The 25,304-nt window shown below is 40.6% G+C and overlaps 3 protein-coding genes across 4 annotated transcripts; 1 reads left to right on the forward strand and 2 right to left on the reverse strand.

Annotated features, from left to right (window-relative positions):
* Positions 1-683: 683 nt before the first annotated feature.
* LOC129102820 (heat shock protein 30-like) lies at positions 684-1,322 on the reverse strand. The gene has a single exon (XM_054613091.1). The coding sequence runs from the start codon at positions 1,320-1,322 to the stop codon at positions 684-686; it is 639 nt and encodes a 212-aa protein (XP_054469066.1).
* Positions 1,323-3,441: 2,119 nt separating this feature from the next.
* On the reverse strand, positions 3,442-4,785 carry si:dkey-175m17.6 (N-acetyllactosaminide beta-1,3-N-acetylglucosaminyltransferase 2). Its single transcript, XM_054613002.1, has one exon. It carries the CDS (start codon positions 4,783-4,785, stop codon positions 3,442-3,444), a length of 1,344 nt encoding a protein of 447 aa, XP_054468977.1.
* A 1,888-nt stretch (positions 4,786-6,673) lies between these two features.
* On the forward strand, positions 6,674-24,299 carry smad2 (SMAD family member 2). Of its 2 annotated transcripts, none has more exons than XM_054611933.1 (11): positions 6,674-6,802; positions 9,234-9,770; positions 14,623-14,712; positions 15,445-15,638; positions 15,953-16,087; positions 16,316-16,390; positions 16,551-16,604; positions 16,877-17,089; positions 17,414-17,551; positions 18,236-18,380; positions 20,079-24,299. In XM_054611933.1, the coding sequence occupies exons 2-11, from the start codon at positions 9,514-9,516 to the stop codon at positions 20,200-20,202; spliced, it is 1,425 nt and encodes a 474-aa protein (XP_054467908.1). In that variant the 5' UTR covers positions 6,674-6,802; positions 9,234-9,513; the 3' UTR covers positions 20,203-24,299. The 2 variants fall into 2 exon arrangements, with proteins under 2 accessions (XP_054467908.1, XP_054467909.1); XM_054611934.1 differs by having other exon boundaries at positions 16,316-16,378.
* Positions 24,300-25,304: the final 1,005 nt, after the last annotated feature.

Below are 25,304 nucleotides of genomic sequence, written 5' to 3' on the forward strand. Positions count from 1 at the left end.
TATTATTGATTTATTTTGAATTTTTCAGGAGTTAAAAAAGAATTATACTACATATAATATACTTCACATATTCATGTATTATTGCATTCTTATACTATTTATTTTTATGCTCATTTAAAAAAAGATGAAAAAGGAAAAAAATCAAGGTTTCAACAATTAATACATTTTTTACTTTCTAGGTCCAACATGAGTTCAATCACCCTTATTTGATGTGTTTTTGATAAGTGTTCAATTTTTCCACAGCTTTCCACTTAACAGAGCTGTTACTCATGAGTCGTGACGTCATCAGGTCGATTCTGTTTGTTCATAATGTTCATATCTTGTGAAGACTGATGTAAACAATGTAGCAGAGAATGCAGGAAATGAATGTGTAGAGAAAATTCACAAAGATGACTTTATTATTTTATTGTCAGTTTAACATGTTATCCATGTCCTGTGACTTATCATACTATTTATCATTTTACAATTATTGTTAGTTAATTCTTTGTCAATTATACATAATTAGTTTCGGCTCAAATTCTTGCTTTTTATGGGAGAACTGATAGCTTGATAACTCATACTTGTGGAATAAAAGGATTGATAGTAAAACAAACTAGAATAAAAAGGTGTAGATTTCAATACATTTATTAATCATACAAATACAAAAACACAATCAGCATTAAACATATTTCCTATACATTGCTTCAAGAACATTCAGATGCCTCCATGTTCTCAGGTTTGTCCTGTGTGCTGCTTCCTTGTGTCTGGGAACACACACTCTGCTGTGTCTTCTCCTCCAAGCTCCTCTTGATAGTCAGCTCTCTCTCAGCCTCCTCCTCACATGGAGCTTTGGCTGCCTGGATGTGGAGCTTCCCGTCTGGATCCAGGTAGCAGGTGACGGCCTCAGGGTTCTGTCCTTCAGGCAGATCAAACTCCTGTCTGAACTCCTGGCGTCTGTAGGAGTAGGAGCCTTTCCCGTCCTCCTGCTTCTTCTCTGTCTTCCCGCTGACTCTCAGCTTGCGGCCCACCTGCCTGACAGACAGCTCCTCTGGGGAAAAGCCTCGAGTGTCCAGGGTCAGGCCAAAGGGCTCTCCCTCTCCCTCCAGCTGGCAGGAGACCGCTTTCACGGCCACACTGGTTTGGAAAGGCTCCGTCTCCTCCAGGATCTCCTGTTGAAGTTTGTCCATCAGCTCCAGACTGCTGCGGAGCTCCTGTAGGTTTCTCTGCAGTAGATCCTGCTGGTGGAGCAGAGGTTTGACCTCTGGCCACAGACTGCATACAGGCCAGTAGTACAGGCCAGTGAATGGACTGAGGGCAGACTGGAATCCATGAGAGCACAGCATCTTCAGTGTGTCTTTAGTGTTGAATCCTCTTGGTAAAATGTCTTCTCTTCTGTGTTGCTTTCTGTCTCAGCAGTGGGACTGTCCCAGCTTTTATATTCTAACTGGAGGAGGTCCAGAGGCTTCAGGAACCTTCCTGTCACTACAATAGCTTTCCACTGGGGGGAGCTGCTACTCAGGAGAACTAAAGTCACTGGATCATTCTTGTCTATTCAGGAACTTCCTGCAGTTCTAGGAGTTAAACACTGGAGGTAACTCGACTGATGTTGTTTGATTTATCCAAATTGCGGTAATCATATACTGTCCATATCTCCAATTCTGTCTCACTTTGCTAGATACCAGTTTTGGTTCATTTGTACAGTTTGTCCCCTTACAAAAATACTCATAGTTCTAGTAGTAGTAGCAGTATTATTACAAGTAGGAGACGTCTTTAAAATTGAGCAGCTTTTCATGTAGTTTGTAGTTAAATTGAATTGTAATTACATCAAAATATAGTTTACCTTGCCTCCTTTTCTTAATTAGTTTTTAGCAGCTCCGTATTCTTCCTCCTGCAGTCCTTAGACTTATTCTTGTACTGTGTATTCTTGTATTACAGTACAATAATATACTGTTATACAATGAAGAGAATAGATAATTGTAGCTGAATAGTTCAGTGAGGACCCAGTCACACTCAGTATCTTATCTGTCTTCTCTTTTTGTTGGTGTTTTTCTGCCACAGCTTTCATTCTCCCTGGAGGAGACTCATCATCTGGGGTTTCATTTCACATCTCCTCCTCTTCATCTTCCAGCAGGATAAACAAAGATAGTTCTTGTAGTCTACTTTGTTTTATTGAAACTTTAAAAAATGCTTGATATATTTAATTCCTGATTTAGTCTTTTATGGCTGGTAAATATAAGGAATATATTAATCTTGGACTTATTCGTGGTTACTATGTTTGGATGCAAACTATTTTGCATCCAAACTTGTACCGCCGCGTCTGTATCCTGTAGAAAAAAACAAACACACATGCAAAGCAGTGCATGTTTACAGTGATCAGAGAAAAAGTGGAGCATCAAACATTCAACAGTCCAATATCTCTTTTAATGCTGCAATATCAACTCTGGATTTCATTCATGTGCTTAGTAAACATTCAGTTAAATATCACAAATATATTAAAGTAAGAGGATTGCAACCAAAATGTAAATTCATTATAACACCATTAACAACATCAACAAACAAGGCTTTTCAATAAAGATATGTTTTTTACAGACCAACATTCATTTACACATGAATAGCATACATTATTATTCCTTAAGGGGGTAAAAAATAGCATTATTGTTGTTTGTGTTCACCTTAAATGACAACTCCGTCCTTTCCGATTCAAAGAGAAAATCTTACAATTCACAGTCAATTGGATAACATTATCAGTCGGGCATATTTAACTGATTCATGATTGAAAATCAAATAAGAAGTAAGAGAAAAGGAACTGTGGATTATAGAAAACAATGTAACCCTTCTAAAATCAGCAACATGTTGTGCACTAAATAAGTGATTTAAGTGATATGTGCTTTTTTTAAATTATGACCACAATTCTTCTTTACATCGTATACTCCCTGGCCAAATGCTAACCCCTGTCAAAGTCAAGCATTGTGACAAATCATTGCTGCAGTTACAAAATAATTAGTCATATTTTAAATATGTCCCAAAGACCATGTGAGACATTTTAAAATGTGATCATAGTTGGAACTGCTAACTTAAAACAAACATGAGAAAAACAAGATAAATAAAAACACCAATGAATTCATGTCACACAGTACTTTCTTCAAATTTTATAACAAAACAACATGTAAGGTATTATATTTTTTCTTTATTAGGTAGTAAAATAAAACTTTTATGTTGAAAGGGTACATGTATGTGCCCGTATTGTGTAATGCCCTCATAATAAATGTACACTTTGAGGTAGATCAGTCTCCTCCTCGTTGTGACATAGCTCTCCGGAGGAAACATGCATTGCACTTGAACTTCACAGTGTTCTGCCTGCTTAACAGGAAGATGCAGTCACGGTGTATGAGTATTCTAAATGAGGGTGGTGGCATCACTCATCCTATACTCGAGGAATCCTATTTGGCAGTCAAATGAGCCTCAGCAGTGACCGGGCAGACTCTGCAGCTGCTTCCATAATGTCAGAATCTCCTTGGGACGCCGTCTGTGCACGAGCAGAACAGATCTGTAAGCGCATGGACTTCCCCTGTCTGATTCTGGGAGGTCAAATGTTAAAAAGCCCGGGTGGTGGCTTGGGGAGAGCCCAAGTCTGTGCAAGCACATGCCCAGATACACATCGTCAATTGGGAAAAGGCGCACCTTCTCAGACACCTCTTTCAATCGCAATGCAAGTGATCCAGAATACACCACCCCTCCTCCGCCGGCGTACGATGGGTACCCGCCTTTGTAGAAGCGATCCGGTATGTAATATTTAGTTGATGGCTCACGGTTTGGCATCGCGTTATAGATGACTTGCCCCACAAACAAATCCAGGTCTGTTTTATTTGTAATGGCTTTCACCAGGTTGTGCTCGTCCCACTGCTTTTGCAGGTAATCCAGAAGGGCACCCGTTCGAACAAAGACATCGTCATCCCCTTTGAACACGAACATGGCCGTGGGGCAGTATTCCTGGAGCCAATGCCAGAACAGCAGGTCCTTTAGGGTCAAGTTGAAGAAGGTGTCTCTGAAATCCCAATGCAGGATGTCCCCGTATTTCTTGTTCTCGAGCTCCAGGAGGTTTTTCAGGTCTGGGTGAGGACCTGTACTTGAGTCCTGCCTTCCGAGGAGAAACACTGTGCGCACTAATCCGCCCTTCTTGTTTGATTCCCCCTCCACAAGACCACTGCGTCCCCAGGTTTCACGGATGGCCTGCCTGTTTTCAAAGTTCCCCACTTGGGATTTGATGGCCATGAGGAGCATGGGAGAATCAAAACCAAAGCTACTCCTGTTCCTCTTACATATACCGGGTTGATTGATAAGGAGAGGGTACTCCCTGCAGTGCATTGCCATTATAAATGCCCTCATTTGATCTGGCAAGCTGTTGAAATCATGCATACGAGGGAGTGAACACTTGTGTGATATGCAGTCAGAAGAGCATTCATCTTCGATTTCTGATAAAAGCTTAACTTTCCGCTCTCCCGTGATCCAAGTTGTGTTCCCTCGCAGTATTGGGTTGTGCTGACGATCCCAAGCATGCTGCAACCGGTTCCACAGTGCACTGTCCTCCAGACGAAGGTTCCAGAAAGGGCCAACTGGGTGAGAGGCTAGGTTAGAGGAGTTCGTAGAAATCCCAGAGGCAATGAAGTGAGTGGTTATTTTTGGAGGAGTGTAGGAGATGGTGACGAATATGGACACCATGATATAAACCAGAAGGTGGCCGGTCATCATGCAAGGCAGCAGGCACATGCAGAGCAGTCTCCCGTTGCATTTGCAGCATCTGCCCATTGCCTGTTAGTGTACAGATCAGACACACATCTGCACACACATACAACAATAACACATAAAGAGATTTCTTTTGAAATATAATCATGTCAGAGAAAACATTTAGATTGCCCTTTTCATTAAACCACTGCAGTGGCATGGGTGTACCTGAGAGATTGGTATTGCTAACACTGCAAGTAAATCCCTGGAGTTTCTGTCTCCTTGGTGATGTTCCAGTGAGGGGTTATTATCTGCTCTTGTCTACATACTCAGAGCATCGTTCCATGCCTACCTGCTGATAGGCACACAGCCCCTGAAGACACAGTGTTGAACATGTAATATGAATATAGTGGATTGACTCCCATTTTGTTTAAATATTAGAGTATTTAGGGCTTTTTAGTGCTTCACATGCCCTATAACTATTTCACAAAGTACATTTTCTAAATGATCTAATCACCCTCCATCTAAACCATTGATTGTTAAAGATGGAAAATAGACTTAAAAAAAGTACCCAACACAGTGTTTCTCTATACCCTTTACCACATACACGTATATTTAAATATATGGAGCTTACTGACAATCTTCTTAACATTGTTTGACGAACCCTTTCTGAATGAAAGACAAAGCAAAACAATACTCACAGGTGTGTGAACTGCTTTGGATTGTTAATCCGACTGAGATAGAAGACACAGTGACTTGTGGTGTCCACTTTTTGTTGTAGTGATTTCATCCGGCTTGGTTATAATCTTGTTATAACGTAGCAAGCATCTCTGGAGCGCATCATATATGTCCGTAACGATGAGGGATAACGACAGACATCCTTTAGATCTCACACAGGCGTCCTCTTACCGCAGTAAAGCAGCAGCTGCTGAGCAACAGGTCCCCAGGTGAGTGCTCTGACTGAGCATGCGTACATCTGGCTCCTGATCAACACAGTGTATGATGAGGTAAACACACACAGGATTGACCTATACTGACAAAAAAACGATTTAAACTCGGGAACCAGCTTGATATAGAAATGATTTTCACTGCGGATGTATTATTTGAATTTATTTGCATTGCATTAGTCGGAATATTTGCATGATGTGGCCATATGACCTCCGAAAGGATAATTCATAAACCCTCAGTCCATCACTGTCAATTGATAATGGTTGAACATTTTAATAGGCTACTTGTACAAACACTAATAAAATACTCTGCCGGCATCAGTGCTTTAAATGTGCATGAAATATTGAAAGGGAATAGCATTTTAAAAAGTTTGGAAAAAATATACATTCAACATTTAACAGGAAATAGGCTATATAGTTTATCTTTATACTATTCAGTTTAGTGACTATTGACTGTACTATCATATACCGACTTTAAGGACATCACTAGTGTGCATTCACAAAGATGTCTTGCTTAAAAAAATGATTATTTAAAAAGATACAAGTCAATATAACAACAAATATATTTTTGTTATTTCAGGGTATTGTATTGTTTACTTGAAATAAGTATGCCTTACCTAATTGTCATCATTAGGATTATTTTGATTATTTTCAATTGTTTAATGCTTTCACTGTACAGTCAAAATGTCATACAGGGGTGTTAAATCATATGGGTATTTTGAAAATAAAAAAAGCATGGTAAAAATAATGACGTATCCTATTTGTTTCTCCTATCAATGATATTTAATTGATGAGCTACAGTATTACGCAACTGCGAAAAGGACAATCAAGGTACCCACTGATAAACATCGCCGACATACCTTCGTACGTAAAGACATTTGACGTACCGAGCCTTCAGCCAATAGGAAACACGCCTGGCAACAGGTTATCGGCTGAACTCCGCAAATCAGCCAATAGGAAGAGAGCAGGGGCGGGGTTTGAGTGTGAGGCGATACATGTTTGGTTGAGCTTTGAATGAGGGGCCATCATCCCGGCGGGCGGCTCAGAGGTGGAAACATACAGTTTAAAGTCTCTCTGGATGCATTTAAAATGAACAAAGGCTCCTCTGACAGGTACCCGAATGACTGTGCAGCACCCTTTCATCTGCTCGTCGGGTAAGTGTGTGTGTGTTGTGTGTTGTGTGTGTTTCAACAGAAAACATACAGCAGACCTGTTTATTTGTCTTGACACAAAGTAGCAAGCTTGCTAGCGGATTTCGTACTCTTTTTTGGGGGGAGGAGAGAGAGAGAGAGAGAGAGAGATAGACATAGAGAGAGAGAGAGAGAGGCTTTCAGTCATTTGGAGACAAAAGAAACCTGAATATTTTCACTCACAGCAAATGATGAAATGAAAATGTAGCTTGTCAAAGTCTGTAGCTTTAGCCTATTCTCCTAACACTGTGTGTGTGTGTGTGTGTGTGTGTGTGTGTGTGTGTGTGTGTGTGTGTGTGTGTTTGTGGATGGTTTCGGAGAAGAAGTAGTTCTTCACCCAAACAGACAGTTTCTCTCCTCCTCCCCAAAAAAACAACAACGACGAGACAATGCAGACAAAATTTACGTTTGCTTATTTTCTCCCACAAGGCCCTCATAGCTGTGGTCGAGAGACATTTCTGGCCACAACAGAGACGTTTTGTGCTTTCTGTCCTCAACATTAAGACTTTTCTGTTCAGTTTGAAAGGGGAGACTCCATCAGCAAAGGGTTTGGGAGTTTATCAGTGTAGTCTATCAACATTTAGCCCTTACCTTACCTTTTTATTATCCATTCTCTTGCTAAATAATCATTTTCCCATAACCCCCCCTTCCCCCCAATCAAGGTGACAGAACCTAGGGCATTTTCATTTAACGCTTTGTTTTTCCAGACTGCTTCAATTCTGGCATCCAAGCCTTTATTTGTCTATGCTGGCCCTAATGGATAGCATGCTTCAATGTTTAGACAAAACCAACCAATCTGCAGGTACTAAGATTGCAGTTCATTATTTTCAGGAATGGTCTGGTTCGTTGTGAAAGCCATTCATACTCTGGCACTAATAGCAAGCAGTCCAAGGGGTTAAGCCTGTGAAATGAATTCTTGGAAGGAGCTTGGACTTTCAGAGTAACATGCTAAGGATAGTTATCCCTTCCTCCGCGACAGCTAAGTTGAGAAATCTGCCCCACCGAGTGGTTCTGTGTGTTTTTTTTATTTACAGTCTAATTGATCAATAATCTGTTGCTCTAATCTGCGGACAACAGACCGTGTTTCAGTTTTAAGAGGCCTGGGTCCATGGAAAAAGAAGAAACATTTGAAAAAAAAATTGGAATAACACTTCAATTAAGATTATTTTCTGTAGGTCCTCTGTGGCTTTGCTCGGTCTGAGCATTTGTTTTTCTTCATTAGACTGGATCTTGGCAATCACGCCATAGCTATAATATGGGATAGAGTTACACTTTCAAATCAGAGCTCCATGTCAACGCCCAGAACAAACGGTTAAGTGTGTGTTGTGAGTGATTCCACATTTAACTCTCTGTTTTCAGCACCGTTATCTGTCCCATATAAGATTTCAAATTGGTAAACCGCTCACCTGCTCTAAACCAAGGTTTAACACGGTCTGATGCTGCTCAGCTTTAGCATGACAGGATGAACAGTGGTTGGTTTCAATATAAGGATACGTTTACTGCAGGATTAGCGAAGGATCAGTTCAGATATTGATACCTCATACTTGTAGTCCCTTAATTCTCTGGAAAAGCAAGATGCTTGAATGTATCGACTTCAAAAAAGTTTTTTCTGGTTGACCAAATAACAAAAACAAACCTCATAATGTGACACACAATCTTCCATACCCTCGACATTTTGAGCACGTTTTCAAGTGTTTTGTACAGAGTGACGGCTGTATTAAAAACATATGTGAGGTTAAGTAACTGGAGCTGTGACTCAACAGTCCAGTATATAAGGTGAAATGCTGCTTGATGATGTGTGATGTACAGTATGTGTCACCGGGATGTCACCTGTAAAAACGAGTAGTTGTATGAAAATGATAACTGAGAACATCCAAGTCATACTGATACTGATATGAAGTATGCAAGCAATGATTTCCCATCCAAGAAATTGCACCCTTAAAATAGATCTCTGTGTTTAAGGGACATTAATGAGTTTAAGTGGTTTTGCAGGGTGGCAAACCTGTTTATGCAAACAGAAGACCTTACCTTTTTTTTGTTATAATGTACAAGCACCAAACATTGTTGCACAAGTTCACAGCAAAGTGTGCACCAGGAGTAGATTATTTGGCAGGTGAGTATATTCACCAGGGGTTGATCAACAGGGAAAGGAATTGCTAAATATTAAAAATGAATCTGCTTCAAAACTCTGTGTAGTGCAAAGCCACATACAGATACATACAGTACTGTACGGTGGGAGCGTTAGCAGCAGGGGGCTAATGGCTCTGGTTAAAAAAAATAAAACAACTGTTCATGAGTCTCATGTGTGGGCATAATTGATGCTATCATTTCAGAAGAAAATGTTATGCAATGAGTTGATGTGTCCTCTCTTATGTGTCCCGTCTGTCTCTTATAGGTTTCTTCGGAAGTACTCCTCTGGCTCCCAACGTCTTGTGCTTTTGATATGACGTTTCCCAAGACTCTTCAAGACAAATGTCTTAGTTCTGCCTAGATATAAAAATACATGCATATAAACTGTTTTATATAGTTAAAAAAATATCTCCAGCAGGAATTCAGACAACAACCCATCACCCCGTATTACCCTACTTCCCCTCTCCCTGTTTCGCTTTACATCAGATTAATAGGGACATCAAAACACGCTTAGCACACACTCACACATACATACACAAGCCACCATGTCCTCCATCCTTCCCTTCACTCCCCCGGTAGTGAAGCGCCTGCTGGGATGGAAGAAGACTCCAACGGGGAGCGGAGGAGCCGGAGGAGGCATTGGAGGAGTAGGGGAGCAGAACGGAGGCGGACAGGAGGATAAGTGGTGTGAAAAAGCTGTGAAGAGCTTGGTGAAGAAGCTGAAGAAGACTGGGCAGCTGGATGAGCTAGAGAAAGCCATCAGCACGCAGAACAGCAACACAAAGTGTGTCACCATACCCAGGTGAGCAAAGAACACACACCCACCCTGTATTTCCATGTTTTCCTGTCTCTGTCGTGTGGTCTTTGTCACAGCGAATAGTAACCATGCGTTTTAAGATATTTCGATAAAACACACCCTGTCTCACCGACTGGTTCACACGGTCCTGGTCATGGTACACACATAAACAAAATAAATGAGAAAGACAGATCTTATTTTCATGAATCTGGGATCAGCAAATGTGTCCCATTTTTGTTTGTTTCATGTCTTCTATAATCAAATGATTATCATAACGCACTATTTCTGAACTAACAGGCTTCAAGTTGTGATCAGGATCACATGAATACACATCCGCAGTCCCTTTGCACTGGTATACCACAATGCCACCAATACAGATCAGCACAGTGAGGTGTGTCAACACACATGAAAGTAAGAGGGAGGGTGATGGGCAACCACAAGCTTGCAGAGAGAAAATTCTCTGTTGTGCAACAGGTCCACTTCCTCAATACGTTGTGCCATAGGTTAGCAAGGCAGAAGTGAAACCTCATTGGAGGAAACGGATGTCCAAAATATGTTGGCAACCAAACTTTGTGAACATTGTTAGAATTCATTAGCTATATGCGTAAAATGTATACATGCATTCCCATTGTGCCAGCGTTGTTAACGGGTTGCTCTATTCCGAGCAGTCGCTGGACATTTAACATTTATTGTTATTATTCTAAACCTAGATTTGTTTTAACAATCTAGTTTAACATTAAAAAACTAAACTGATATTTAAAGAGAGCTTTAAAGTGAATATTTCTTAAATTTGAGCTAGTTTTTAAGTTGGGTGTAACATTATTAAAAGTTTACCCATGACTAAATCAGGTTTAGAAAATGAATCCTTGTTGGTGCCACCCAGTCTTGGATGTTTTTCTTATGTATTGAAATAGTTTTTCTGGTCAGAAATGGGCAAGAATCATCAAGGAAAATGCTGAATCCAACTTGGGGCAGATGCCGGTGTGTCTAACTGATGGCACACATTTGAGTAATGTGGTTGGATTGATGCTCAACTTTGGCTCCTCTCTGCTTTAAGAAGTACTTGGTGCCTGAATCAGTTCTAAAGAAAAAAATATTGGTGCACATCTACTTGGAAGTCAAAACTGGAAAAAAAATAGGAAAGCTTTCAGACTTATGTCAGTAAACAGATAAACAAGGCCATCTGAATGACTCCTGATGGCTGGTGACAGGTCTGCATGGCATTATATATTTGCCCTGGGCTTTGGTGCACACACCATCCCGTTCAGTCACACAGACTGTTTTTTTATGTATGATAAAGGTTGTAGAGGTTGTTTGTTATTAGCGAAACAATATTGAAGTATTAGACCTAACACAACGCTGACAAAGAAGATAAAATGAAACACAGTATTAATGATTCAAGCACAGGCGTTTAATGACGAGTCGTTTGTGAAAGGTTCTAAAGAATCTGTACATCTCTACATACTCTGAAAATGGAACTTGCGTTGCATATCCTCACTTTCTTTTTCACAATAAAAAGTCATTTGACAGACTTGAAATTAAGCTTAGTTTGTGTAAATGTGTATATTTTCTGGATAGAACCTCTATGCCCCCCCACACCTGCTAATACCTTAAATACTTAGCCTGAATGGTGAAGGGTCATGTGTCTGTCAGTATAGATTTCTACCGTGTCGCATGACAATGTACACGAGGCCAAGTCACCGGACCAGGTGAAACCTTATCGCGACAAAGGTGGCAAAGTCGAGGGGAGCCCCATGAGAAGCATGTGATTAACGTCAGTCAATCCACCGAGGATCAGCAGAGACGGGAGATAACTAGGCTGCTCTGTGAACATTTTATGAGCTTCCCTTCTCAAATTTTCTTTCTAATCCACCCTTTCTTTCCTTCCCTCTGTCTTAGTTTTCTTTTGACTATGAAGTATCGATAATAGAATTCGCCCTTGCAGAAAAAAAAATATATTTTTCTTTCGTGTTATTCCACACCCATGCCTGTCCCAGATCAGCTCACCTGGAGCTGATGGGGATTTAGGGTCCTGCTCAAAGACACTTCAACAACAAGGCAGCTTTCTTTTTAAAAAGGTATCTTAAAACCTGTTATTTCGCTGTAGAACAATACTGCACCCTGCTTCCTCAGCAGACAGAAAGGAACAAATGTGGGACTCCAAACTTCCATTTTGGGGGATATTACAATGCGATCTTGGTAAATCTGGTTTGCGTTAGGTCAGACAACAATCAGATAGTGTATTTGCGTTTACAGCTTAGTATTGACATAATTTCCCCCACACTTTTTTAAACGGTCTAGAGGCCGCGGAGGTGGCAAGGAAAACAAACATGGTAGGCGCAGGGTTAGCGGAGGTGTTGCAAATGCACTGCGTGTGTTTACTTTTCCTTTTTCGTGAAAGGGTTCATCCTCCATGACTACGATGTTATCTGATAAGGATGTTCCTGCTGGGGTGGATGGTTTCTCAGCAATGCACTCTGCACGGATTACTGGCTGAGGTCGGGGAGAACTAATCAAATTGCATTCTTAATGCACGCTGAGCATCGAAATGCTACTTTATGTGTCTGAATATCAAAGTTCTAGAAAGTTTAATTAATGTATGAAGCAGGGCAGGGCTAGAATAACATGACAACTAAAATGAAAAAAATAAAGTATCCAAGATGACACGGCAGCATATAAAACCAAACATTTGGTTATGCAAAGACACTGGTCTCCATTGTGCACGTATGTGCAAAAAGGGAAAGAAGTGCAGAACTAGAACCATGTGATGCTAACGTGTCTGACGCCAGAACTCTTGTGTTTCTTCACTGAGGAATGTGGGCTTGATAGTAGCTTCTGAAGTGGTGCTGATAAGGTGATACTGGTTCTTGTAAGGCATTGACACAGATTCTGTTTGAGTCTTCAACCTCAGAAGAATACACTTATTTGATTATGTTTCCTTTCATCCGAAGATGACAGGGTTTGGACCATACAACTTATGTTCCTTCCACCCTTATGAGTCACATAACCTGCAGGTTTTGCGTTAGCTTTTTTTTGATTGTGCCGAAGCAATCGGTCAATAGGGCAGTTATTGGTACACAAAAACAGGAAACGCATGATGAAGTGAGGTAGCCTGCCCTGTGTAACCAGATCGTAAGCATTGGAATTAGCGAGTATAAATGGAAATGTGGCTATCCAGAAAAATAGTGTAGAAAGTAATTCTGTTACAGTAATTCATACGGGATTGTTTAAAACAACTACAGGTTACGGGAAACCCTGCAAATGAACTTGAGGGTCCGGATGTTACTTGACAGTGCTCAGTAGTTTTAGGCAGATAGCACTCAAGGCCTTTGACACACAGCTCACTTCCCTTTGAACACACAGAAGTAAGGTTGATGAAAGATAAAAAAAAAAAAATAAGATAAATTGCCCTGGCTTCCGAAGTTTTTTTCCCTTTTGCGGGTGGTGGAGGATTGTCACAAGATGGCACGTGCAGGGCTTTGTAGTATCTCTGTTTGAGTGGTTGCAGGAAGAAATGCGACGTTAGGCAGATTGCAACAGCTTGAATGAGTCTGGAGATAGCAGGCATGGGTAGCTTCTTGAGCTGTGACTTAAATGTGGATGCCCCCAGAAAACGAGATAAAGGTTAATGTCTTTATTTTTTATTTTTTTTAAACAGCACACAGGCTGTGGGTGAAATTATCCTCATGGTGTTTTGCAAACAATCCAGTTTAACTGATTAACTGGACTCCTTCAGCTCACATGTCTAGCCTTTGTCCACGGTGACTTGTGGGTTGAATGGATGAGGATCTTTCTCAGGAACGGGGCTTTTGACAATGTCAGACAATGTGGGGATAGTGCTGGTGACCTTTTTAGGTGAGAACGGAAGAAGGCAGGACTTTATCTGTTGTCTGGAGATAGTCTACACGGGGGCTCGTAGCTGTAGAACTCTTTGAGTGGGCTGATAAGTGTCGATAAAGACGGTCTTGCACAGACAGGTCTGGTGATTACCTTTCTCCGACCAGGCAGCCGGATCTCCTCTACTCTCCTTCGTATCAACACGTTGAGGAAACTCACAAGAGCTTTAGACAAGTTAGCATCAGTCTGGATGTGTGATTACTTCAGTCATACACACTTTGTTTTTGTATACACACATTTGTGTTGCATCATTTTTTTTTTTTTTTTTTTTTCTGTTGTCACGTCTTGACACATCTTGTACAATCTATTAAACATCTTTATTTCCTCACTCGCATATTGTTGTTGTGTAGACACATCACGCATCACATGTTGTCCTAATAATAATAATGATGAGCATGAATGTGAATACTGTGTATGTGATATTATGTGCGATCAGGCAATGCAGGAAGTTATTTAAACTTAAAGCCTTTAAAACACAAGTAAACGATCAGGCGTGCTATCCCATAATGGGAGCAGGAAAGAGGACTCGGGAAGATCAAATCATCCGGTATCGCCTTTCCTCAAAAAACGTTTTAACACGCAGCCACAGGTCAATCCCTTCTACCCCCTGCATCACCTGATCGCACCACATCACTGTCTGTCCAATTTGGATTAGTCCCATAATCACCTGTCATCCAGTTAGTGTCTCTTTTTTGAAAAGCGCAAGGGTGGATCTTTTTTTATGTCCGTCCTTCGTGCCAATAAGAGACCAACTGTACGTGTTTGTGATTTCATCCTACTGATTTGGAATGAAACGCCTCATGTTTACCATCTGTTTTTCTTTTATTTTTTTGTGTCCTTTTTGCACGTGTGTGTGCGTGTGTGCGTGTGTGTGTGTGTGTGTGTGTGTCATGCATATGCATTTTGTTTGTGTGTGTGTGTGTGTGTGTGTGTGTGTGTGTGTGTGTGTGTGTGTCTGTAGTAATTGCTCAGATCTATGGGGTCTAGGTTCAGGCCACACGATAGAGCAGTGGGACTCTACAGGCATGTACGGATACCATGACCACAGCAGGTGAATATACTCGGACACACTCAAACACACAATGAGTCATCAGTCGCCTCACATCTTGTCATTCATTCATTGACTGTTCATCTGTCTTTCCGTAATCTGCCGTGTCACTACACACTGTGTTGTGTGTGTGTGTGTGTGTGTGTGTGTGTGTGTGTGTGTGTGTGTGTGTGTGTGTGTGTGTGTGTGTGTGTGTGTGTGTGTGTGTGTGTGTGTGTGTGTGTGTGTGTGTGTGTGTGTGTGTGTGTGTGTGTGTGTGTGTGTGTGTGTGTGTGTGTGGCCGTATCGTTTATTAAGATCACCGAAAGACTTTGAGACTATCTGTTACGTAATTGCCACTCCTGATACGACCTTATCTCTACCTTACCTTAAACCGCCATTTGTGTGATGATGCTTTATATATGCAGGCAATACAGAAATAATTGAGCTATATTTGAGTAGCAACAGCCAAAATGTATTCCATTAAGTCATTTATAGGCTCGATTTACAAATCTCGCTTTTGCAAAGTAAACATTTCAGAGTTCACTGTTCAACGGCTCTTTCCAACTGTGCTAATGATAGATATAACTAGCTTCCTGATCCCCACTTGTTCGAGAGTAAGTGGCCTTTCTTGTTTACCAAACCAGAAACTTAAGAAAGCACAAACATCTTTAATCCCCTCCTAGTTTATAGTCTCCTGCAAAGACCTGGGCATCTTACTGAGCTTTTAACCATCCTCTCTCCCGACCTCCTCAGGTCACTGGACGGGCGTCTCCAGGTGTCCCACCGTAAGGGCCTGCCCCACGTCATCTACTGCCGCCTGTGGAGATGGCCCGACCTCCACAGCCACCATGAGCTGAGGGCCATCGACTCCTGCCAGTTCGCCTTCAACCTCAAAAAGGATGAAGTGTGTGTCAATCCCTACCATTACCAGAGAGTGGAGACGCCTGGTAATGATCCTTGAGAATTGTGTGTGTGTGTAACATAGTTTTTTCACTGCTTTCACCACTGGCTGAGATCTTTAAGGGGCACACTAATAAGTCTCTATTGGCAACTGTGAGAGTTTGTAGTTTCATTATCACTTGTAGTTGTTGCCAGTTTGTGTACAGAAAACCACTCTGGATGTGTTTTAAGTGTTTATTTGTCTGTGTTTTGGTCAAACACCAAAACACAGAAGCAGAATTTTGCCCATTTAATTATGCAATTTGGATCTGTAAAGCAATTCACATTTGCCTCCGTCAGTGACACTTCCTTCTCTCTCCAGTGCTGCCTCCGGTGTTGGTGCCACGCCACACAGAGATTCTCACAGAGCTTCCTCCTCTAGACGACTTTACAAACTCCATCCCCGAAAACACCAATTTCCCTGCCGGCATAGACCCTCCTAATAACTATATACCAGGTGTGTATGCAGGGCAGGTGTGTTTTATATACTTCTTACCTCAGCTGCCATATAGGCCAACTAGATTTGTGTTCAATAGAAATGTTGTACATGTCATCATACACGCATAACCTTTTACGTTGATTTGCAAAAGGTTACAGAGATCTCAGTCTTTCAGATTATGTGCATGAGTTTAAAATGTGCTTGTGTGGTTCTGTGTTGTTATTTATTATTTTTTTTTTATTACAGAGACTCCTCCACCTGGCTACATCAGTGAAGATGGAGAGAACAGCGACCAACAGATGAATCAAAGTATGGAATCAGGTAGACTATTTGAGTTTTTTTTGACTGACTAAAATCTTACTCAAAGCACTTTATTTTATTTTGGTGACAAACTTACATTGTTGCAGCAGTGAACATAATCACTACAAACAAGTACAAAATGGGATGATGTGATGTCAAATTTTTTTTCTTCTTCTTCCAGGCTCACCTGCAGAAATGTCACCTGGCGCCTTGTCACCCGTCAGTAATAGCCTGGGTAAAACTGCTCTTTATTAGTTCTTCTTTGATGTTATTGCAGGTTGATAAAGCACTTGAAAGTGAATTAATTTGTTAGAAATAGTTTGATATATTGTAGAGCCAATGTTCATTATCATTCGTCATATTGAAAATGGACCGAAATCTCAGAATTTTGTCTACAAATGAAGGATTTATAAAGCTATCAAACTTTGGAAAATGGAAAAACAGAAACAGTCGTTGATGTGTAAAATGTTCCCTCCTTGATTTTTTTTTTTTTTTTTTTTTTTTCAGACCTTCAGCCGGTTACCTACAGCGAACCAGCTTTCTGGTGCTCGATAGCCTACTACGAGCTGAACCAGCGGGTCGGGGAGACGTTCCACGCCTCACAGCCATCTCTGACGGTCGATGGCTTCACCGACCCCTCCAACTCTGAACGCTTCTGTCTCGGGCTTCTCAGCAACGTAAACAGGAACGCAACTGTTGAAATGACAAGGAGACATATAGGTAAACACACGCACGTCCACACACCGAGACAGGAACGCATCGGTTGTTATCAGTTTCGCTGATTTGTTTGAGAAGGATACTTTTGGGAGGTTTTTTTATCTTCATAGAAGGTTAAAGGATCTGAGATGTGGAGGTTCTGGGAAATACAATAGTTAAAAGATATTAAAATGAATTTCATTATATATATATGCTGCTGAATAAACATGGCATTTTCTGTAGCACAACATTCTGGATGTCTTCTTCATGATTTATGTCTTCTTCCCTTTCTTTTGTCCCTTTTTTTCTTTTTGAATCTTCGCATTCTTCCGGGCTCACCCTCTGCAGGTCGTGGTGTACGGTTATATTACATCGGAGGGGAGGTGTTTGCCGAGTGCCTCAGCGACAGTGCCATTTTTGTCCAGAGTCCCAACTGCAACCAGCGATACGGCTGGCACCCTGCCACAGTCTGCAAGATACCACCAGGTTCCTGTGCATTAATAGCGTTTCTTCCTTTTCCTCTTGAGCCAGACGGATGCCACACAATATATATTTGCAGCGCTGAGATTTATTGTCGAATAGTTGAAACTTTTAACCGCCAACTTTCTGAGGAACAAGTATCACTGCCTGTTATGGCTAACCTTTATGATGGCAATGGTCTGGATTGAGGAACGTGACGTTTTCTCACCTGATATTGATAAATTGAAGCATGATAAGGAGCACCAATGCCCTCCACAATGTGACAGTTTTTTCTCAGACACTCACCCACACGCACTGACTCATCTTTGCCCATGCAACTTTGAACATTTCATTCCTGGCCAAATGAGCAGTGTGAACAGTATCATTACCGAGGCACAGAATTGTACAAGGATCTTGAAGACATTCAGGGGTGGGACTGGTGGAGAATAATCACCAACATGCACTACACCCACACCTCACAATGCGTCTGCTCGGTGGCTTTTAAGTTATGTTCATAGAAAACGGCGAAGTCAAATCACCTAGTCCTGAAAACACACATTGTGTAATTTGTAGTAAACTTTATAAACTTTATAAAATTCAAACGTGTTAGGCTTCATCAGGGATTTAACAAAATGTCCTTGAAGAAATGTCATTGTTGTCCCCAGTGTTTTCTCATCCCCTCCTATATTTCTTTTTTTTTTTTTTTTTCAGGCTGTAATCTGAAGATTTTCAACAACCAGGAGTTTGCTGCACTACTGGCCCAGTCAGTCAATCAGGGATTTGAGGCGGTCTACCAACTAACCAGGATGTGCACCATCAGAATGAGCTTCGTCAAGGGCTGGGGAGCAGAGTACAGGTGTTAAGCAAATCTCTCTCTCTTTCTCTCTCTCTCTCTCACTATCATCCTCTATGAATGGAGGGTTGTGGGTGTCTGGTCAGAGCAGAAAGTTGCACAGTGAAATGTATTTGTGTCCTCATGAAAGAGGTCATGCTGGAAGCTCGGGGATACAATGACTAGTTGCAAGCTAAGCAGAGAGTACCGTTGGTTTCTGTTATATAAAATTAGATGGTGCGACACAGTTAATACGATACAGCTTCCACCAGTTTAGACGCCCTCCATTTCCTAACGTTTAGCGCCGTCACTTGAAATTGAAATTGATCAACGGGCCAAAATATATCATTTTCCCTTCTAATTTTGCTGTTATAATTGTTGGTTTTAGGTGAAGCTTAACTTCTGGGTCCTGTGGCTCTTCGGTCTACTCTGCCTTTGTAAGGGTGTACCTTTGCTGTTATTGGAATAAAAGGTTATTAAAGTTGTTTTATTCACTGTATAATGCATAGGCAGGTGGTCCTTGGCTTGGTCGAATGAACTTAAGTAAAACTACAAATCCTGGAGCAGCATCTTTTTAAAGGGAAAAAAAAAGCACAAGCATGGATTGTGTGTCAATAGTTTTATTGCAATCAGTTTTGGGAAAAAAGTGATGAAAGACTCAAGAACCAAACCCAGCTGAACCCTCAGACATCGGCATGGCCCCGAGCCATTATACATTATACATGGACTTAAAAAAAGCAGTTTCGATTTTACCCTCAGATTTTTAAATCACAGCTTCCTGTGCACATATAATATGTGACGATATAAAACCTGATACCATTTCATTTAGCAAACAAGGCAAATGTTCTCGTCTCCCCCACAATGAAAATTAGGTCAATTAACGCAGGTCTATATTTGCATAAAAAGGGCACGGCAATAACAAAGAGCACGGCAATGTTTAGTATGCAAACAAGCGATTGAAAGGTGAATGATTTGTTTGAGCTTGTGCATGCTATCATCTGCACTGCATGTGTATAATCGTCTCTATTGTATCCGCCTTTTGTTGTAAAAGCTTATTTTTTTCTGTGTCCGTGTTTCTCTGTGGACCTCCGACCAAATCCATCCAGCAAACATCTGATCTGCTCCTGGCTCTGCTCTGCTCTGTGCGCCACCCTCCGAGGAGCCAGACAGCAGTGTTTGTGGGGGTGTTTTGGCTTGTCCCCTGTTGGCCGGGGTTAAGCCGCTGTGTAGCCTGTCTGGTTAGCAGCCAGTGTCTCCTCAGTCTGTAGAGCTTAGGCCAAGTCTGGCAGGACCACAATGTAGTCAGCTGTGTTTGATCAGACCTGGGCAATGCATGGTCCCAGTTATTTTTATTATTGTGTTGTAAATCCCTTTTAAGAGATCACACATTTAACAATACTACTGCTACTACTTATTGTATTAGGCTACTACTGCATGTATTCTATATTTAATTTGTATTTAATTATTTACTGTAAATGCTTTCTTAGCTTAAACGTTTGTGCAGCAATTCAGTTTTGTAACTGGGATAAGAATGAGTATGAATATCTTCAGTGCTCAAAGAAAATACTAACATGAAATAGGTAAGATTGTCATTAACTGTAAATGCTACTAGGGTTGTGACTGGCATCATAATCAGTACAGGTCCATAACGTATCGTATGCCGTAACACTTTGACTCAGCAAGATGTTTTTTAACCTTTATGCTTCATTTCTATCCCTACAGACGTCAGACGGTAACCAGCACTCCCTGTTGGATTGAGCTGCACCTCAACGGCCCCCTCCAGTGGTTGGATAAGGTGCTGACCCAGATGGGTTCGCCGTCCGTGCGCTGCTCCAGTATGTCCTAAACGGGTTTCTGCTGCTGCTTACGCAAAGTCAATCTGACATTTCACAACATCTGACCAGTATGTCGAGAAGGAAGACCACCGTGCGGTTCTTTAATTTGACGCACCAACAACATTATCATAAAGAGGAGAGAGAGAGAGAGAAAAAGAAAAAGGATGTTGGGGTCTTGGAGGATCGGAGAATGACATCGCCGATGGACAATAGTGGAATGTTAACGATGTCACAGTGGGCCTCATCACCATTTGGCTCTGTTGGGATTAAAGTAAGGATGACGTTCCAGTAATCATGGACCTAATAATTGAAACCACCCTGCAATATCAAACTCATGTTTTTGGTATATGACTGAGGATCTGAACCAGAAACCGGGCAGTCTCTCCCACCACTAGTCCCCACTTACTGCCTCACTACCCAACTACCACAGCACAACTTTGATTCAGCATCAAGATCTCTGTTTACACAAGGTTGACCAACAGTAGTACTGCCACTCCAGGCTCATGCTCAACCAAAGTCAGCTCCACACCTGGACGTTTTTTTGTTTTTTCTTTCTCGGTTTTGGTGACCAAACTTCCATTCCATTTTTTTTTACCTCAGATTCCAACTTTTCCTAGATTTCTCCTCATCAGTCCTGTGGTGTCGTGATCACAGACCTGACTACGCTGGAGCGACGGTCTTCAGCACTGAAAGGGGAGAGCATGTTGTCTTTAATTACTACTACATACCCTGTCTTCACATGTACGCACACATTACACCGTAACACAGACAAATCTTTGCAGTCCTTGCGCTGCTTCACTTGCTATTTGTGACATAACGACAAGTCATTTCCTCTGCATGCTTATTAAGTCGCTTGGTCCCGTTCAACCATGAGTGTGCAGTGTGGTTGGTGTTTGAAACAGCTGCTAGCCAGCACAGATAACTGGAATAGGTCATTTTCATGGCAAGAGCTTAGGACATGTCCCTCCTCTGAAACTTCATGCAATCATTCAACTTGTTTTCAGACTCTTAAAGGCGTACAGAGTTAGGCACAGTTAACAGTTTGTCGTCCCCCCCTGGTTTCTGAGGACCAACAACATGCTCTGACCCCGTTTCCCCCCCTGCACGTTCTTACACTCTCCCTCTTACATTCTCTTCATTAACTTTTAACTATTATATCATCTTACTTATGAAGGAGAATTGTATGTTGGACTTGGAGATGTAGGTTTAGGACTATAAACGCAGTTCAATAATCTCAATGTCGCCCCCTGCTGTCTAAAATAAAAACTATATAAACAGCCATCCCTCACGATTCACTGACGTAGACATGGTGCAAGTCTCTCTTGATTATATGCTCGAAATGATGCACGGTTTTCCCCCATTATTGAAATTTTATTGATCGGAAGACAAGTCCTGCAGGGACTTAAAATAGCTTCTGCACTGTACTTGCACTGCCCCAAATTATGCACACTTGATATTGCTACAAGAAAGTTGCCTTTGATGTAAAAATACAGCAAGATATGCTTTGAAATGTACAGATAGGAATGTTTTAAAAAAAGCCCAATTGAAGTCAAGACAATTACAAAAGATATCTTCCATATTTTTAAGAATGTTCACTTTAAAGAGTTTTTCTTCCGTCTATTGTCTGAATTGGCTTATTAAAGAGCATTCATTTAGATTTTTTTTTTAATAAAAATGTCTCACCCCGATCTAAAAGCCAGCTGGTACCCACATCGGTATTTTAGAGTCCAAATCGTTAGTATTTAAGCTTTAAGTATTTGACAAGCTAGTTATACTACACAGCTATTATTTTCTTTAAACATTGTTTAAGCTACATTTTTGTACTTTCATGTATTTTTTATATATGGATATATTTAAGATCTTCAAAGCGTTCTTCCCTTTTTTTAGAATTCAATATTTTTTTAGAATGTGCCCCTCCGTTCGAAATGACCACCGCTCGATGATGATTTATGACGTGTGTACCATAGGATTGAACGTTTTCACTGAATTTTCCACTGTCCAAATGTTGTGACTGCGAGACCAAGTGATCATAAATACCATACTAATTTCTTCCAAACCCAATTAGGCTACTAAAACGGTAAAAGAGGCCAGTGAAATTTGAAATATTAGCTGTTACAGCTGGTCAAAAAGGTAGTTTCTTGCCTTTTTGTCGTGTGCATTCTTCAGCTCTATGGGTGTGACCCAAATTATGATAGTGCTGTCCCAAAGACTGAATGCATGTATTTACAGTGTGTCCTTCACACTGAAGACCCACCTACTCGCTGATGAAAACCTAACCGCTCCAGTTTTCCAGCCTTCAATTTAATTGATCGGGAAGTTTAAACTCACAAGTTTTGGTTAGTTACAAATTGTTAAGTTACAAATCAAGATGCCTGTTTAAAAAAAACCCATCCAAACTAAACTATAATTCAGACTGTTCGGAGATATAAGGATTTAATCCAGCAGCTGGGCAATGCAGTATTATTTCCCAGTATCAAAGCAGTTCGTATTCATTTTAAAAGCTCTAACTTTGAAAGGTAGATTTGTTGATTTCTGTCTTTAGCAACACAGGACGTTCCAACATTCAGCGTAAAAGTTTCTGCCATTTTAAAATGCATATTTGAATTCCCATGACTCCGTATGTATGTTTTGTACACGTTTAATTACAGTGAGCGTGTTTACATGCACACGTATTGAAATTCCATTCAAGGTCTCTTTACTCTTTAAGTACATTCCTCACTTGTATTTTCCACACACAGAGGTGGACTGGGGGTTATTATTTCCTCACTATCTTGGCTCATACTGTCACATTCCAGAAGCTTGTGGCATAAACCTGACAGTGTTCTTAACTTGGTGCTCAGTAATGCCAGTGTGCATGTAAACACATTGACATGTTCTATTTGATCACTCACTACTGCAACATGTGGGGGGAAATGTTGATCTTAAAAATAAGTTGTGGAACTCTGAATGAAGGTTTAACAAAGTTTTCTTTAGTTTATTATTCAATGGCTGAGATAAGAAGTCCATAAATCCTAGTGTTTTAATCATACATATTTTCCGCATCCCGCAGAAACGTAACAATTCATGATTTGTGTTTGATACGCACTTGAAAGGTGACACACCCTCCCACTTTCTGATGTGCTTTGGCACTCGGACTAAACCGAGAGATTGACACTTTTGAAAATCCCGCAGGACGGCCTGTTTTTGACGATTGTTCGACCACCGCAAATCATCAAGTCCTACTGCTTTTAGGAAAACCATTTTCATCATTTATCGAGCATTTTCCTGGGTCAAATTCGTATCACTTGTAACATGTCTGAGACCAGCCAAATGCATCAGTGTTTTTATCTCTGTATGTGTATCTATCTGTCCACCTGTCTGTCCTGTCCTTTTGCTGGTCTGTCTTTTTGTCTTTCGTTCATTAGGGAAAAAGTTGACTTGACTCTGCCAAGGTCAGTGCACATGAAATGAAAATATAGTGTTACCTTTTTTAAGGTTGTTGTATCACTGCTAACCCACATATCTGTTCTATGCAGTGGCATCAAATTGTTTGCACTATGTTTTCAAACACATTTTTCTGATGGTTACATATGCTGTTTTATGCATATTGCCAGGGTCCAACAAAAGCCTTTGTATCAAGTTTTTATTTTTTGTTCCTTTTTAAACGAGTGCCACCCAACATTTTACACCCACCAGCTGTTCTCACTCTCTTGAGAATTCAGTTTTAAAGATGGAAGATGAGACCAAGTTAGGTTTCATGAAGGCCACATCCACACATTTTAAGGGTCCACATTCCAATTTACAGATTACATATTTTATTTTTTCTTATTGTGATGACAATTGTGTATCCCCAAAAAAGCCTCTTTCTGATGAATTCTTAAGAAGGTAGCTTGTTGGAGAAAGTGAAGTTTCTACATGTCACTGGTGATGTTATGTATAGTTGTACTTTTATTTTACTGTACATGCTGTTCTTTTTTCTTGCTATCAGCGGAGCCTTTTCCATTAGAAAACAAGCTGTTAGGATTTCTGTCTTCTTCAAACACTGATGACGATCTTCATTTAGGCTTTCCAACTAGTCTACATATACAAACATCTTCTTACAGTGTACACTAATAAAGCTGTTTTAATTCAACTGAAAATTGTGTCCTGTTGTGTCCAAGTCTGAGGTGATGGTGAAATGAATAACTTAAAACAGAGCTCATGGGCTAACTTGGCACAGTTTAGATCTAAAAATAAAACTATATGCATGAATAAACTTAAATATGAAATGATGTATTATACATTATTGTATTTACAAATTATATCATAATAAAATTGTAATGATATGAATATAAAATATATTCTTGTTAAGAGTCTTTTTAAATACCTTTTTTAGTTTTTATAAGTTTAGGTCTTAATATATTCTTAAAATTCACATAAAAATCGATTTATTTTGCATGAATGTATGTAACATTGACCATATATAATCAATATGTTTTCAATACGTGATCAAATATGTGTTCAAGATAATGGTTCAACATTGCAAAAAAAAAAGACAATTTTTATAAATATCTAAGAATTGTGAGGAATATTGTTTTGTTTGACATATATTGTAAAGAATTTTGTACAATATATGTTAATGGCCATGGCCTCTGCCAATCCCAAAACAATGTTGTCCCCAAAATCTTTTCCACTAGGAGTCATTATCATTATTTCATAGACTGTATTACATATTTCTATCGTTGCATTTAAAAAAAAATAGTATTCCAATACCACCAAGGCCAAGTCCTAATTTAAACGTGTCTTTGTATTTTGTTTACTTTTCTCAAACAGATGCTAATTGCATGCAGACAAGGGGGCGGGGCCTAACAATTAGTCGGGTCAGCAACCACCAGGTGTGGTAAGAACAAGGTGAGGGCACTTTGTGGGAGTTTTTGAGCTGGTATTTGGATAAAGCTAGCAGCCAGCCCTCGCTAACCCTTGTGAGGAGTTGCCTGTTTTGGGCGGCTGTGGCGTAGTGGAGAGCAAGGTAGTTCTCCAATCAGAGGGTCGGTGGTTCGATACCCGGCTTCGGCAGTCGATGTGTCCTTGGGCAAGACACTTAACCCCAAGTTGCTCCTGAAGGCCATCGGTGTGGACTGGATGATGAATGTTA

This window comes from Anoplopoma fimbria, chromosome 14 (assembly GCF_027596085.1).
Source record: "Anoplopoma fimbria isolate UVic2021 breed Golden Eagle Sablefish chromosome 14, Afim_UVic_2022, whole genome shotgun sequence".
In the NCBI taxonomy this organism is placed as follows: domain Eukaryota; kingdom Metazoa; phylum Chordata; class Actinopteri; order Perciformes; family Anoplopomatidae; genus Anoplopoma; species Anoplopoma fimbria.

Bases quoted from the DNA above. Each gene is read 5' to 3' on its own strand.
- LOC129102820 (XM_054613091.1), bottom strand. From the start codon at position 1,322: ATGCTGTGCTCTCATGGATTCCAGTCTGCCCTCAGTCCATTCACTGGC.
- si:dkey-175m17.6 (XM_054613002.1), bottom strand. From the start codon at position 4,785: ATGGGCAGATGCTGCAAATGCAACGGGAGACTGCTCTGCATGTGCCTG.
- smad2 (XM_054611933.1), top strand. From the start codon at position 9,514: ATGTCCTCCATCCTTCCCTTCACTCCCCCGGTAGTGAAGCGCCTGCTG. The intron at 9,771-14,622 runs GTGAGCAAAGAA...GTGTGTCTGTAG, and splicing joins AAGTGTGTCACCATACCCAG to TAATTGCTCAGATCTATGGG. The intron at 14,713-15,444 runs GTGAATATACTC...CGACCTCCTCAG, and splicing joins GGATACCATGACCACAGCAG to GTCACTGGACGGGCGTCTCC.